Source organism: Cavia porcellus, unplaced genomic scaffold (genome assembly GCF_034190915.1).
Source record: "Cavia porcellus strain 051 isolate PalLab524CR breed Dunkin Hartley unplaced genomic scaffold, mCavPor4.1 scaffold_25, whole genome shotgun sequence".
NCBI lineage: Eukaryota > Metazoa > Chordata > Mammalia > Rodentia > Caviidae > Cavia > Cavia porcellus.
Genome location: NW_026947508.1, coordinates 45,743,428 through 45,758,559, shown reverse-complemented (window position 1 = coordinate 45,758,559; position 15,132 = coordinate 45,743,428). Strand labels below are relative to the sequence as shown.

The 15,132-nt window shown below is 38.4% G+C and overlaps 1 protein-coding gene across 5 annotated transcripts in view; it reads left to right on the top strand.

The window, feature by feature from the left end:
• Positions 1-297: 297 nt before the first annotated feature.
• Positions 298-15,132, top strand: part of Eps15 (epidermal growth factor receptor pathway substrate 15) — a 170,439-nt gene continuing 155,604 nt past the window's right edge. For all 5 annotated transcript variants that reach the window (XM_003463059.5, XM_063236498.1, XM_023562055.2 and 2 more), the window contains exon 1: positions 298-399. In XM_003463059.5, coding sequence (XP_003463107.2) covers positions 367-399 — 33 coding nt within the window. In that variant the 5' untranslated portion in view covers positions 298-366. The remainder of the gene's footprint in view (positions 400-15,132) is intronic.

Here is a 15,132-nt window from a genome sequence, read left to right as displayed (position 1 = left end):
TAAGTAAATGATGTTAATTTTCAATTCACAGGACAACCTAAAGTCGCCTCCGCAGCCCGTCCGCGGTCCTGTCTCCTCCATGCCGGGTTTCCCAGCCGGCCCGGGGTGGGCTCTGCTCCCGCAGGGTGGATTCCGGTGCCATAGTTTTCCGGTTGCCGCAGCCCGCTTGGACAGGGGGCGGGGCAAGGCGGGGCCGGCGGGGCGGGGCGCGCGTAAGGAGGGAAGTTGTCGAAGTTCGGGGAGACGCCCGCCGGCCCGCCCGCCCACGCTGCGCCTACGGCCGCTCCCTCCGCCTCCCCCCCGCCCGAACCCCGGTCCGCCCGCCCGCCCCTCCTTCCTTATCCTCCCGTGCATGATGGAAACACCATGGCCGCGGCAGTCCAGCTTTCCCTGACACAGGTAACGCCGCCCGCCGGCCCGTGGAGCTTGGCCGCCCGGTGCCCCTCCCCTCCCCCACCGGCCGCGGCGTCGCGGCCCCTGGCAGCTGCTGGCGGGCCGGGCCGCGGGTGCGCGTGACTGAGGAGGACGGCGCCATCCCCGGCCGACCCCGCCCCGGCCTGGCGGACTGGGTCCCCGCCGAGCTCGGCTGTCGGGCCGCGTGGTCCCGCCTGCCCGCGCCCACCCGAGAAGTTTCTAGTCCCGGCCCCTTGGCCGCCAGGTGCGCCCCTGTGGAACTCGCGCGACTCAGCCTTGTCCCGCCTCGCCCGAGGCTGGCGTCCTGGCAGAGTCGCCTTCCCGAGCAGGACGCACAGCCTTGCCCTCTGCACCGCCCTTTACTCGCCGGGGGTCCCACCGGAGCTCCCTTTCTCCCCCGTGGCTCCCTCCGGCAGCCTTGCTTCCCGGTAACTCGCATCCTGCCTGCTCCGCTCGCTTCTTCCTGGATTCGCGAGTGCAGCCTCCTCCCCTCTCGACCAAGTTTACTTCTGAGCGGGTTAAGTTCTGAATCAGGCAGGGGTCGAATCTTTTCCACCGAAGTGTGCTTTTACTTCCATTCAGCAGCGGGACGCTCACCTGTTCAGTCGCTGTCCGAGGGGGTGACGGCGACACATCCTTTAGCAGGTGTGGCGGTTTTGCCAGACGTGGTATTTGGAACAAAGGAGATCACCTCCTGGGAAAACCGTCACAACTTATTTTCGAAGTCTTTCCTTCAGGCTTTTTGCTTTCTTCCTAGCCCATTCCTTTACTAAATAGAAAACCTCTAAACCGCCTTCATTCTGGGACCGTAGTATCTTCTTTCTGGGAAAAACAAAACAAAACAAACCCCCAAAAACATGTTACAATCTTCCCACGATGTCCAGGATGAGATATCAGACCCCTGTCAGTCCCATTGAGCACCTCTGATGCAAACTCGCCCGAACCTCACCTGCTCAGTTCTGCTCTCCAGCGCCGGTGGCATTGTGCTTCCTGGCCTAGGCCAGGCTGCCTGGCTGCTGTGTGATATCTTCCTGCCATACTGTCTTTTTGGCTTAGATTTGTCGTAAGTTCTGAGGTCTTAACTTTGGGGTAAAGGATGCCTTTGGGCAGAAGGCTTCTGTATTAGAATCAAACTTTAGGCATTCTGTCATAGAGTGAAAAAAGCCTTCTCCCCAGGAACCAGGGTGGAAATGAAAAAAAATATGCACATGTGTTTTACATCTTTATGTGCATGCTGCAGATAAAATAATTGCTGGGCATGGTGGCACATGCCTGTAATTCCAGCACTGGGAAGCTGAGGCAGGAGGATCTCCGTGAATTCGAGGTCAGCCTGTGCTACATAGTGAGTTCTAGGCCAGCTCGAACTACTTAGTGAGACCCCGTCTCCAAAAAAAAACCAAAAAAAAAAAAAAAAAAAACAAAACCAAAACATTCTTAAAAAATCAGCCTATGCTTTTTTTTTTTTTTGGTCTTTTTTCATTTTTATCAGTACTAGGGATCGAACTCATGACCACCTGCTTGTAAGGCAGGTGCTTACGCCGCTGAGCTAAATCCCCACCCCCTAAAAATCAGCCTGCAGGAATTGTTCTTATAGGTGAACTCTGTTTCCCAATTTGTTTGCTGTTGGTTATCCTGTTATCATGACTGGTTTGCAGGGCCCTTCTGAAAGTCAAATTTGAGTAATGGAAACAGGTGCTTTTGGGTGTTCATTTTCTGAGACTTGATTTAAAACAAGATGCCTGTTGGCAGACTGTTGTTTTCTGGTCCTGTTGACTAATTCTAGCAGTTTTCCTCTGGTTGATATTTTTGGGGACTTACATACAGTTGCCTTTCTTTTGTGTGTCTATACTTTATACTTTATTTTCTCCCTGGTAATACTATGTTTTCTGTTCCTCTTTACTGTCATTCATCTCTGAAGATTTGCTTCAGGCGCAGTAAGTTTCATAGTCACTAAACGCATTTACATATATGTTCTTGTGGCTGTTTCAATATTAACATGTACATCAGTGGTTAATTTATACTGGATTGATGAGTCAAGTAAGTTAATTTGGAATATTTTAAGACACTAAGAAATAATAAGATTATCTTGTGAAGGCACAGGAAAAAATAACTTTCCCAGTTGTTATCCTAATATGTCTCCCTTTGCCGAGTGCAGTGATGCATACCTGTAATGCTAGCACTTATGAGGCTGAGGCAGGAGCATCATTATGAATTTGAGGCCAGACTAAGTTACATAGTGAGTTCAAGGCCACCCAGAATTATATGTAGCAAGACCTCTCAAAAAACTTTTTTTTTTTAGTTTTTAAAAATTTTAGGTTTTTTTTTTTTTTAAATTGCTTTAGCCCAGTAGAGTCAGAAAACAGCACAACCTGGCTTCACATTCATTATTTCTCTGTACGTATGTCACTTGTTTCTCTTTATTATTCTCGCAAGACACAAACTTAGACATAGACATACTCACTTGAGATATTTCAGGTTAGGAGCTTTTTTTAAAAACCAGAGTGAGGTTGTAGGGTGTGACAGGACTGGTTTTCCTATATTACCTGTGCTGTTGTCTAAAAATTTTAGAGCTCATGTGTTCCTGCCTCAGCCTCCTAAGTAACTGGGTTTATAGATGTATGTCACCTTCTGAGCAAGGAAAATTTTTAAATTTATCTCTTTCCATTATTGCCTATTTTAAAGTGTTAATAACTGTTATGTGGGTTACTAAAAATTCTAAAGGACTCTAATAGTTATGGAGATTAAACAGAAGCTGAAATTAGTTTTTGCTTCTGATTGTGAGATGATGTTTTTGGAGTAGGTTCATGCACCGACATTTTAAAGAAACCTATTATGTGCAAGACATTGTGCTGGAATTGTGTTAATAGTTTTGTGTTTTGCGTTTGTCAGTTAAAATAGAATTGACAATTTCAGACGGGCATGGTGATGCATACCTGTACTCTCAGCATTTGGGAAACTGAGGCCAACCTGGGCTAACAGTGAATTCAAGGCCAGCGTGGACTACTTAGGAAGACCCTGTCTCAAAAAAACCCAAAAAACAAAAAACCACAAGACAATATGCAAAACATGTTTATGTTTTTCCTTCCTTTTTCAAAACCTGGCTGTTAGCCCCAGCTATGCCCACGTGGTTGAATTGATCTTATTGTAGTCTCTGGAGATGAGAACGCACTAGATTAGTGAAAGTTCCAATGCTAGCTTTGCTAACAGCTAACCATATAGCACAGGGTTAAGTCTCAGTTTTTAAAAAAAACTCATTCAATTAATACCTGTTGAATCGTCACTATGTGCTAGAAATTAACCTAGATACTGATACAGTATTGAACAAAGCAGTTAACTCTTACATATTTAAGACAAAATATGACACTTAAATTCTCATAGGAGAGCTTGAATCAGTTCACAAGGTATGATGGGGTTTAGTGTTTTCTTTTTTTAGCCTTAGTGTTTTCTAATTTCATTTGTCTTCTGTAGAGGCTGTATTTTATTCTGGTTAATAAGTGAGAAAGGTTTTGATTTTTGAATTTTGGTGATAGATTACAAAAAGTACATGGTACTTTTTGAAACTTTTCCAATTGCCAGTTTCTTCTAATGTCTGTTATTCCTAATAACAATATTACTGTTAGCTTTCCTTTACTTATTACTGTTTGCCAGGAATTTTACGTCACTTAATCTAACAACCCATTTTACATAGGAGGGACGCAGAGGGAGTAATTTTTATGAGCTAGTAAATGGTGTGTTTAAGATTTGAACTAAGATCAGTAGTACTAAAACCCACTATGCTTCCCCTGTGTAATGAATGTGTGGCATGACCATTAATCTTGTATTTTTATTCTTTTTTTCTGTATATGCTTTGTTGCCTTAATTATTGAGGAAGGAAGCCCTGTCTTTTGCCTTGGGATTTCCAGTGTCTTTCATGGTGTCTCAATACAGTTGTGTGTATGATGTTAGTGTTCTTGTTTATGATACAGGGTTTATTTTATTGAAAATGCTATTAGTGTTTTTGGCAGTTCAGGTTTATACCAAAGTTTTTTTTTTTTTTTTTTTTTCTTTTTTTAACTGGTACTGGGGATCGAACTCACGACCACATGCTTGCAAGGCAGGTGCTTATGTCACTGAGCTAACTCTCCAGCCCCTATACCAAAGTTTTCTTGTTTTCATGTTGCAAGAATGTTTTTGTTTCGTTGTGGTGGGGATCTAACACAGGGCTTTGCATATGCTAGGCAGGCATTCTATCACTGAGTTAGGCTTCTAGCCCAGGATTATTTTTTTCAATAATAAATGAAGCTTTTAAGTTTGGGCTTAATTTTTTAAATATTTAAGAAGCTGATTGAAAAATAATAACTAGTAAGAATGATCTTCCTTTTAATATTTTAAATAATTTTAAGAGTGGTAAAACTGCATTAAAGAAAATTTGGAAAAGGGAAGGTTATCTTCCATAATTTCAGTTTCTGGTGTTTATTCTTATTTCACTAAAAAATACACAATGTGTACCAGTAAACATCACATTAGTAGTCTAATTTTGACAGTAAATACAGGGCAGAGCTTGAAAAGTAGAGCATGTTCATAGAAGTAGAAAAGGAATGTTTTTTATCCAGCATGATATTCAAATTATTACTATTGGAAAAGCACATTAATGATGTTTTTCTCTTTTGCCTATAATTATACTCTAGTAAACTAAAGAAATCTCTGCTTCTCTGAGAGATCTAATCATTCTAAAAAATGGAATGATCAGCATTTATGGTGGGGGGCTTGCTGTACTTAAATTTAATTAGATTTGTCCGATAGTCTCCCAGGAATAATTTAGAGTACATGCCTTTGTTTGCATTTTGTTTGCAGACAGATTGCTAGTAACTGACATGTACTAGAAAAAGATTGAGCATCTTAGAAACGGATCATAGTTCTGAATTTCTGCTGTCTCTAATAGTCTAATTTTAAGGGCTTAGTTGAGGACAGTGATGGTGACCATTTTGGAGCTTTCAGTGATATAGTAGCCCACTGTGGTTTGCCAACACTTGTAAGGTGTTTTACTTGCTTTTAAAGGTAACAGCCCACTGTGTAACATTTTTTTTGTGTGTGTGAGTTTTAGGATTGATAAAATTGCAACCCTGAAAACTAGAGGGCAAGAAAATGGCTTGATGGATCTAGTTTGTTGGAGAATTTGTAGAAAACAATAAACAAAAAGGCAGAGTTTATTAGGCAAACCTGCATGCTGGAATTTCACTTTAAAGCACTTGTATTCTTATCAACAAGATATTCCTTTATTAAAATTATGTTTATTAGAAGCTTTTAATAGTCTTGAGGAATATTGTAATTTGAATGCTGTATTACAATAAAGTAAAATTTTTATATAGACAAATGATTTAATCCATTAAGCTTGCATAGAATACTGGAAAAGAAAAAAAAACTAAGATTTTTAAAATAGCATCATTATAGTTTTTATTTACCTTGTTTTCAATAGTGAGCATGTATTCCTTCTGTAGTCAACTGATTTAGTATTTCTATAGGACAATATTTTGAAAAATTTATTTTTTTTTGAGACAAGATCTCATTGTGTAGCCTAGGCTGGCTCATTTTTTTTTTTTAATAATTCAAAGTAGTCCTGTATGTATGTGTACTTTATTTAACTGGTCTGTTCAAAATGGACGTTTATGGTGTTTTTAACTCACGGTGATCCTCCTGCCTCAACCTTTTGCCTCAGCTGGGATTACAGGTGTGCCACACCTTGCCTGGTAGCTTTTCTTTTTTTATGGTATTGAGGAATTTTGCATTGTACTATATCCCCGTACCTTTTTTTTTTAATTTTGAAACTAGGTTTCCCTGTGTTGCTAACTTGCCTACGCTGGTCTCAAAATTAGGATCTTCCTGCCTTAGCTTCTCAAGAGTGCTGGGTTTTACAAGTGTGCATCACCATGCCCAGCTAAAAATTCACTGATTTAAATCAAGATCAGTAGTTATTAAAATAAAACTGTATTCCAAGATTGAGTCTACACTTAGATGATGATGATGATGATGATGATGATGATGATGATGATGATGATGATAATTGGTACTGAGAATCAAACTCACAACCTTGTGCTTGCCAGGCAGGTGCTTATGCCATTGAGCTACATCTTCAGCCTCTACACTTAGATTGTATTTTAAAAATTATCATGTTTGAGTTTAGAGAAATGATCAGAAGAATAATAATAACTATAATAATTGGTTTAGAGGATTCAGTTAGAGGATTAGTTTATAATTTTGTGTGCTGCTTTATAATTTACAAAACATTTTATACCCTTTTGATCTTTTGATAAACAATGAAGTAGGTTATTATCCTTTCATATCAGAATTTGGTACTGGGGATCAAACTCACGACATGATTCTTGCCAGGCAGCCGCTTATGCCGCTGAGCTAAACCCTAACCCCTGCAACTTAAGTTTTATAGTCAGAAATAAAACAGCCAGCATAGATCTGTATTTAAAAAGAAAAAATAATACTAGTGAGAAGTCATGTTTCTCAAGGGCTTTAGTCCCTTTCCCAGAAGCAGCCAACTTTTCTTTCCAATTTTGTGTATTTTCTGTAATTATAAGTATTTATATTTCATTGTTTTACAGTTTATCTCAATGTTTTTGACTTACTTGATCTAGGAGGTTTTTCTGTTAGCACATGTGGCTGTTCCTTGTTATTTATTTATTTTGAGACACGGCTGGCCTTGAACTCAGAATGTAGCCTAGATTGACCTCGAACACATGAGAATTCTCTTGCCTCAGCCTCCTGGGTGCTGGCATTACAGGTGTGTGCCACCACAACTGGCTTCCTCATTATTTTTTAAAAATTCAGGATATTTGTGTATGTATGTGTATTTCATTAACTAATCAGCTCAAAGTGGACAGTTATGCTGTTTTTAATCTTCTGTCAGGAGTGCCATAGAGAGTATTCTTTTACATGTCTTTGTGCCTATGTGTATGTGTATTAGTTTTATTGGGTCAAAGGAAAATTTTAGGTATTACTAATTTGTATTGAGAAATGTACTAGCAGCAGTATTTGGGAGTGCCATTTCTTTCACAGCTTCATCAGCATAGTACATTATCAAATTTTGATCATCAATCTTACAAATAAATTTTTTTTTTTTTTTTTTTGAGACAATGTCTCACTACTTTTAGTTCAGGCTGGCCTGGATTTGCTATGTAGTCTAGACTGGCTTCAAATTCAAAGTACTCCCCCTGCTTCAACCTCCCGAGTGCTGGGATTCCCGAGTGTGTGCCACCATACTTGACAATTTCATTGTTTTGTCACTTTTTAAAATTGTGGGCAACAGCACTTGAGAGACTGAGGCAGGAGGATCATTGTGAGTTCTGGGGCCAGTCTGGACTACAGAGTGAACTCAAGGCTAGCCTGAACCACATACTGAGACTTTGTCTCAAAAAGATGCTTCCCCCACAATTTCAGGCAAATTTTAATTTACTTTCTTTAACTATTTTTATTTTCTCATATTGTGAACTGCCTAGTATTTTTGTACAATCTTGTATTGGGCTTTTGGTCATCTTTCTTACTACTTTTTAAGAACTCTGTATATTTGGGAAATTTACACTTTGTGAATTTCTTTGCAAATACTTTTTTTCTCTAAAATTTTTTTCTGAGCTGAGCGTGGTAGCACATACTGGTAATTCCAGTACTTGGGAAGCTGAGGCAGGAGGATCACCTGGAGTTTGAGGCCAGCCTGGGTGGCATAGTGAATCCAAGGAGAGCCTGAAGTACATAGTGAGACCTTGTCTTAAAAAAGAAAAAAAAAAAAATTGGTGGCTTTTTTGGATTATTTATAAACGTTTCAGGCTTATGTGTTTAAATTTAGTCTTTTATGGCTTCTGCCAGATTTAGATTTTTTTTTTTTCCCCTGCACTGATAGGGACTGAACCTAAGGCCTTGCCCATACTAGACAAGCAGTTGAGCACTGGACTACATCCTTAGCTTTTTTTTTTTGTCTTTTTGAGACAGAGTTTCATTGTGCAGTTCAGTCTGGACTCGAATTTCCAGCAATCCTCCTGCCTCAGCCTCCTGAGTGCCAGAATTATAGTTGTGCACCACCACAGCTTGTCTGCCTCCAGCTTTTTAAAAACATCATGAACAAAGGAGGACTAATTTGTAAGAGCATCACTATTTTTCCTTGATTAGTTCTCTGATCCTGGGCACATTGCTTAAACCTCTGAGGCTCATTCATTTATGTAGTAGAAATAAATTATTGAGACTAGTTAGGTATGTTGTGATTACAAAGTAAACTGATGAATGAAAAAGAAGTATAATTTATGCACATTGTTTACTTAACCTTTTAGTTTCTGGGTGTTTTTTTTTTTTTTTTTTTCCCTTTGGTATTGAGATCAAACTTAGAACCTAGCACTTGCCAGGCAGGCACTTAGGCCGCTGAGCTAAATCCCCAACCCTGCCTTTCAGTTTCTGAAATAAGGTCTCTCTGTGTAGGTCAGACAGTGCTTGAATTCAGGATCCTCCTGTCTCAATTTCCCGAGTGCTGAGATTACAGATGTGCACTATCATCCCTGGCTCACTTAATCTTTACAGCTTTTCTACAAGTAGGAATGATTCTTCTCTGTGCTTGTACACGGTTGTGTTGTTTATGAATCCTGGCACATCTGTTGTCCAAGCATATTTGCTGTGCTACTTCCTGTAACTGGGAATGTTTCAGTTAAATTTAATGGTGAAAATTGACGGGAACCACTCAGATGACTTTGCTTGATTCTTCCTAAAAGGAGAGCAACTACATTTTGTGTAGTTGGGCCTATCTTCATGTATTGATAGGTACAAAGCTGGCTGGGCTATTTCTTTGTCCCGTCAGTTGGCTTTAAACAATATAAATTGGGCTAGCTGAGGTGCTGATGTTGGAAGGTGACAATTGTTTTTTTCCTCTGCCAGTAGCTTGCAGAAAAACATGGTTGAGCTGAATAGAATGGAGAGCCATGCTCCATGCTGAGTCTTGACAAACAGGCTATGACATCCCTGAGCAAAAAAAAAAAAGATTGTGCATCAGTATTGAATCACCAACCCCAAGTTATTAGATACTACCTCAGTTGTGTTATGCAGATTACTCTGTCTTTGCATTTTTTGCCCTCTGCATATTGCAGAGGTGATCTCAGGCCTCCTACCTAGCCCAGCTCACAGCAGTCATGTATTTCCCACCACTCTCACTGTCACTCATTCCTTAGCTGCTCCCCTTATGTAGAATTAATAAAACCCATGTAGGGCCCTAGATTGTGGCCTTTGTTCTGGTGAACTACTGTCTTGGCTAGATTTAGGACCCACTTGGCTCCCCATACGTATTTCTTAGTGTCTTTATTCTTGCCTTGGGATGCACTGGAGGTGGTAGAGTAGAATAAACTCACTAGAATTCTAGTAACTTCTCCATACGATTACCAAAAAACTCTCTGCTGTGGATTTAGCTCAGTGGTTCAACTGCTTGCCTGGTAAGCGTGAGGTCATGAGTACAATTCCTGGTACAAAAAAACCCCAAAAAACAATGGAAATAGATTTGTTAAACAGCAACAACAACAAAAACCCAAAGTTTGATAACTTGGTAATACTTATTATCCCATTTTACAAGAACAGAAGGTTATACTAAGTGGTAGAGCTACGATTATAACCTAGGTAGTCTTAACAATTCAGATATAAGTTGAATGCATCTTTACTTCTTATTTGGACAGGGTCTTGTTGTTGTGTTGTTGTGTTACTCAGGCTGGTTGTCTTGAATTCCTGAGTTTAAGCTATCCTCCATGCCTCAGCCTACTGAGTAGCTGAGATTACAAACCAGCATATGTTACCATGGCTGGCTTCCAGTCTTGGTGTTATTTTATTTATTTAGTATTGGCAATTAAACTCAGCCCTTTGAGACTTTTGTTTTAAGACGGGGTTTACTAACTTGCTAGGCTGCCCTCAACTTTGTGATTTTCCTGCCTCAACCTCTCAAATAGCTGGAATTAGAGGCATGTGCCATTGTGGTTGAGACTATATTCGTATAAGTTTAAAGTGGCTCTACAGAACTGATTGTTGTAGTACCAGTCCGTTAATAACTGAACATACATTCTAGGCTATAGCATCTCATAGAAAAATCAATTTATCTTTATATAGACCACATCTGTAGAAAGTGATTGTTGAACCAACTTACTGTGTAGTGGACTTTTTGTAGACAAAAGGTAGTTTTACCTCTTGCAAACTCTAGGAGTTCATTGCTAAAGTCAAAGCTTGTTTAGGTTAGTCTATATAAACTATTAAGTGAAACCTGGAACCATAAGTTCAAAAGATTTGTGATATTCCAGATGTGAACATTTTTGAGAATTAGTGTAAAGTAATGGTATGTGTGTTTATGTGTGTATGAGAGAGAAAAAGAGACAGGGTCTCAACATGTAGCCCAGGCTGGCCATGAATTTACAGTGATCCTCCTGCATCAGCTTCCCTGGATTATACAATATGACAGCTGTTTGCATAGCATTTATATCGTATTAGGTACTGTAAGTAACCAAGAAATGATTTAAAATATACCTGAGATTGTGCACCAGTTTTATGCAAACACTACACCATTTATAAATGGCCTAGGGAGCATCTGTGTGTTTTGAAATCTCCAGGGTATTTTGGAATTAATCCCTGAGATACCAAGGGCTGACTGTGTATTGTTTGTATATGGAAGAAATTCAGTAAGTAGAATTATTTTTATTAGACTTATGTGCTGAGTTTGTACTTTTTTTTCTTTTTTGAGAGTCTCACTATGTAGTATAAGCTGGCCTTGTACTTGCTTATGTAGCCAAACTGGTGTGGAACTCAGAAGTCCTCCTGTCTCAGTCTCTCAAATGCTGGGATTATAGGCATGTACCACCATGCCCAGCTCATACATTCTTATTAATGTTTCCCATTTCCAAAATTCTTTGCTTATTTAAAAAAATTGGAATATTCAGCAAAATGGATTACTACTCACAATGTTTTTTTTCTTTTTACCTTTTTTCCCATGTACATATATATATATACACACATTTTTCAAAGTGGTTGTAATCTCATTCACATATATGTGTATAATTTTGTGTTGTTTTTAAATTAACATTGTGGGTGCATTCCTGTGTGGTCTTCATAGAAACTTTTTATTTTTGAGACAGAGTCTTGCTATGTAGTTCAGTAAAAGGCAAAAGATTTATACGATCTGAAGAGAAACCAGAGTTCTGCTATGTAGTTTAGGCTTTCCTTGAACTCACTTGGTAGTCTAGGCTGGCCGCAAATTCAGGCAGTCCTACTGCCTCAGCCTCCCGAGTGTGGGGATTATAGCCATGTAGCACTGTGCCCAGCTGGGCATCGTTTTCTTCTTTTTTTAATGGTACCAGGGATTGAACTCAGACCTAGTGCTTGCCACGCAAACACTTTGCCTCTGAGCTGTATCCTTGGCCTCTCTTTTTCTTTAGAATATCATTGAGTGCTGTATATGTTAAGCTTTTATTTATACAAATATTTTACATGTATATGAATTTAATACTATTGCAAATAACCTTTGCTGTATCACTTCATGAATTTTTTTATTTCATGAATTCTTTTCTGTAGAGTTATATGTGGTACTTGCTATATAATTGAATTCTGTTTCTGTGTATGCCTTTGACCTTTGAAACCAATTTGAGTAACTTTTTTAGGGCATATTTTTAGGATTTGAATTGCATGCACAGCAATAATTAACTCAGGAGCAGTAATTTCAGATCTGCTATTTTGAAGGGATTGAAATGGGCATATTTAATTTGGTTGTGAAGACCACTTGTATTCTGTCACTTTACGTTTCACTGGATAGCTACTATTAAAGTTGTGAGCTTGAAGATGAAATACTTCAGTTTGTATGTAGTTTTCATCTTTCTTTGTAGTCTGTATTGCTTTCATTCTTCTTTTGTTCTTTACATTCTGTTCTTTTTCTTTTCCTGGTACACTATGGCCTTGTAAGATCTGGGGGTGGATTCTGGACCATTTGGCACTTTAAAATAGTTTAGAAACTTATCATTGACAGCTTCGAACCATATTTTCGTGACATGTTCTGGTTTGTCTCTGTGCTTGGTAAGTTTTCTCCTTTGTACCCTCACAGCTTTTTATGACTAATTTCTTCCTTAGCACAGGAATCTGGCAGTGCCAGTGTTCATAGATTAAGGTAGACAAGACTTATTTTCCTATAGCCTCACTAAAAAAATCCTCATAAGAAAAACTTCACATGTTAAAAGTATATAGTTGACATGACTTGTATACTTATACCTGCTTGACTAAAATTTAAAAAATTAAATATTTTTAGGTACTAAAGGGTTTTCTTTTTTTAATAATTTTGAAAGTGTTTCTTAGTACGTGTTTGCTGTACTCCTTATATTCATCATGATCCGTGTCCGTAAGAGAACTTAATTCTTTGTACTTCCCCTTTTGTTTATTTTCCTCCCTTTATCTGCATGTCTCAATTCCCTTCCTATTTGCAAAATATCATCTCCCCATTTCCTATTATTGCTTTATTTTGCTCTTTAAATTATTTATATTTTGGGTTTCTTTTACAAGAGAAACCTTAGGATATTTAAGCTGAATGAAGGTGCTAGGTTTTTTTTTCCCCCTTTAAGAGGCCAGATGAAGGGGAAAGTGTAATGTACAAATTGTGGATTTACTGAGTTGATCAGTGGAATCAAGTAGGTAGTATTTATATTGCGATTTTTTTTCCATTTAACATAGTATTTTTGAGACATGTATCCTAGTTGTATTAGTAATTAATTCCTTTTTGTAGTTTTCCATTGTATGTGTATACTACATTTTGTTTACTCATTTGTCCATCAAGAGACATTTGTGTTGTAATCTTTTGGTTATTAAACATTCATGTGAAGTTTTTTTTTTTTTTTGTGGGAAATATATTTTTCATTTATCCAGGTATATATCAGGTCATATGGAAACTTCATGTTTAACTATTCAGGAGACTGCTGACTGCTTTCTAAAGTAGCCACACAGGTTTATTTTTTGTTACCTCCAAACAAAACCTTCTCACTAGCAAAGACATAATTTGCATGCACCCACCCCATTTGTCTGTCTGTCTGTTTCTCTATGTTTTTTTTTTTTTCCTACAGGGCCTTGATCTGTAGTTCAGGCTGGCCTTACAATCACTATGTAGCTTAGGCTGGTCTCCAGCTTGCAGTGATCATACTGCCTTAGCTTTCCAAATGCTGAGATTATAGGTGTGTGCCATCACGTCAGGCTCATTTTCTTGATAATATCCTCTGAAATTTTAATTTTGATAAAATCTAATTTTCTATTTTTGGTCATTTGTTGCTTGAGCCTTTAGTGTCATATCTAGGAATCCTTTGGTAAATCTAATGTCATGAAGACTTTATTTTTCTTTTTCTAAGAGTTTTATAGTTTTAGCTGTTATATCTTACTTTTTGTTAAAAATCTACTTTCAGTTAATTTTTACATAGAAATGAGGTAAGGGTTCAACTTCATTCTTGTGTTTATGGATATCTTTTGCTTTTGTTGTGGTGTCTGTCCAGCATCATTTGTTAAAAAGACTTTTTTGTATGTTTTAAGAATCTTGGCACCTTGTCAAAAATTACCTAATAGTATATTTCTGACTCAGTTCTGTTCTATTGATCTATATGTCTGTATATAGTAAGCAGTGTTTTGAAAACCATTGCTTTGTAGTAAATTTTGAAATAAGGACAAGTTAGTCCTGTAACTTTGCTTTTCTCTTGCAGGATTGTTTTGGCCATTTTGGATTTCATTCCATATAAATTTTAGAATCAATTTGTCAGTTTCTACAAAGTGAGGTGGGAATCCCATAAGAACTGCATTGAGTCTATAGATTAGTTTAAATTAGATTTAGATTAGTTTGTAGACAAGTGCCATTATGACATTAAGCCTTCCCATCAATGTATATAGGATTTTTTTTCATATCTGTCTTCTATAATTGTGTTCAACAGTGTGTTGGGTTTTTCTGAGTATGTTTTGTGCTTTTGTTAAATTTATTCCCATATTAGTTCTTTTGGTGATACTGTGAATGGATTTTGTATTTTTGGTGGGGGTTAAGGAAAGTTTGAGACAAGGTCTCACTATGTAGTTCAGTCTGGCCTTGAATTAATTTACAAGGATCTTTTTGCCTCAGCCTCTTGAATGCTGGGATTACAGACATGTACCATCACACTCAGTTTGGTTTTTTTTTTTTTCTTCTTTTCTTTTGTCTTTTTCGTTTTTATCGGTACCAGGGATCGAACTCATGACTGCCTGCTTGCAAGGCAGGCGCTTATGCCACTGAGCTAAATCCCCACCCCCACTCAGTTTGGTTTTAATTTCACTTTAGATTGTTTATTGTGTGTGTAAAATACAGTTAGTCTTAATATACTGATCTTGTGTCCCACATCCTTGCTGTACTTAGGATTAATAAATTCCTTAGTTTTGTTTATATAAAATCGTTGTAGTCAAGATTTATAAGGAAAATAATTTAATACAGGTCATATAATTTATAGTATTATTTTATATTAGTCACCCAAAGAGTCGAATACAGAACGTGTAGGAAATCTGTCCACACACTAAAGACCCAAAGAATCCAGCTGAATGCTTGGCCCAAGCAGCAGCCTACAGAAGTTCAGCTAAAGAGCTAGCACCTATGACAATGTCTCATGCAAGTCTGTTTTATGAATCTGCACTGGGAAGGCTCAGAGGTCAGTGGTAGAAGCTAGAAAGTCTGTGCCAGTGGAGTGA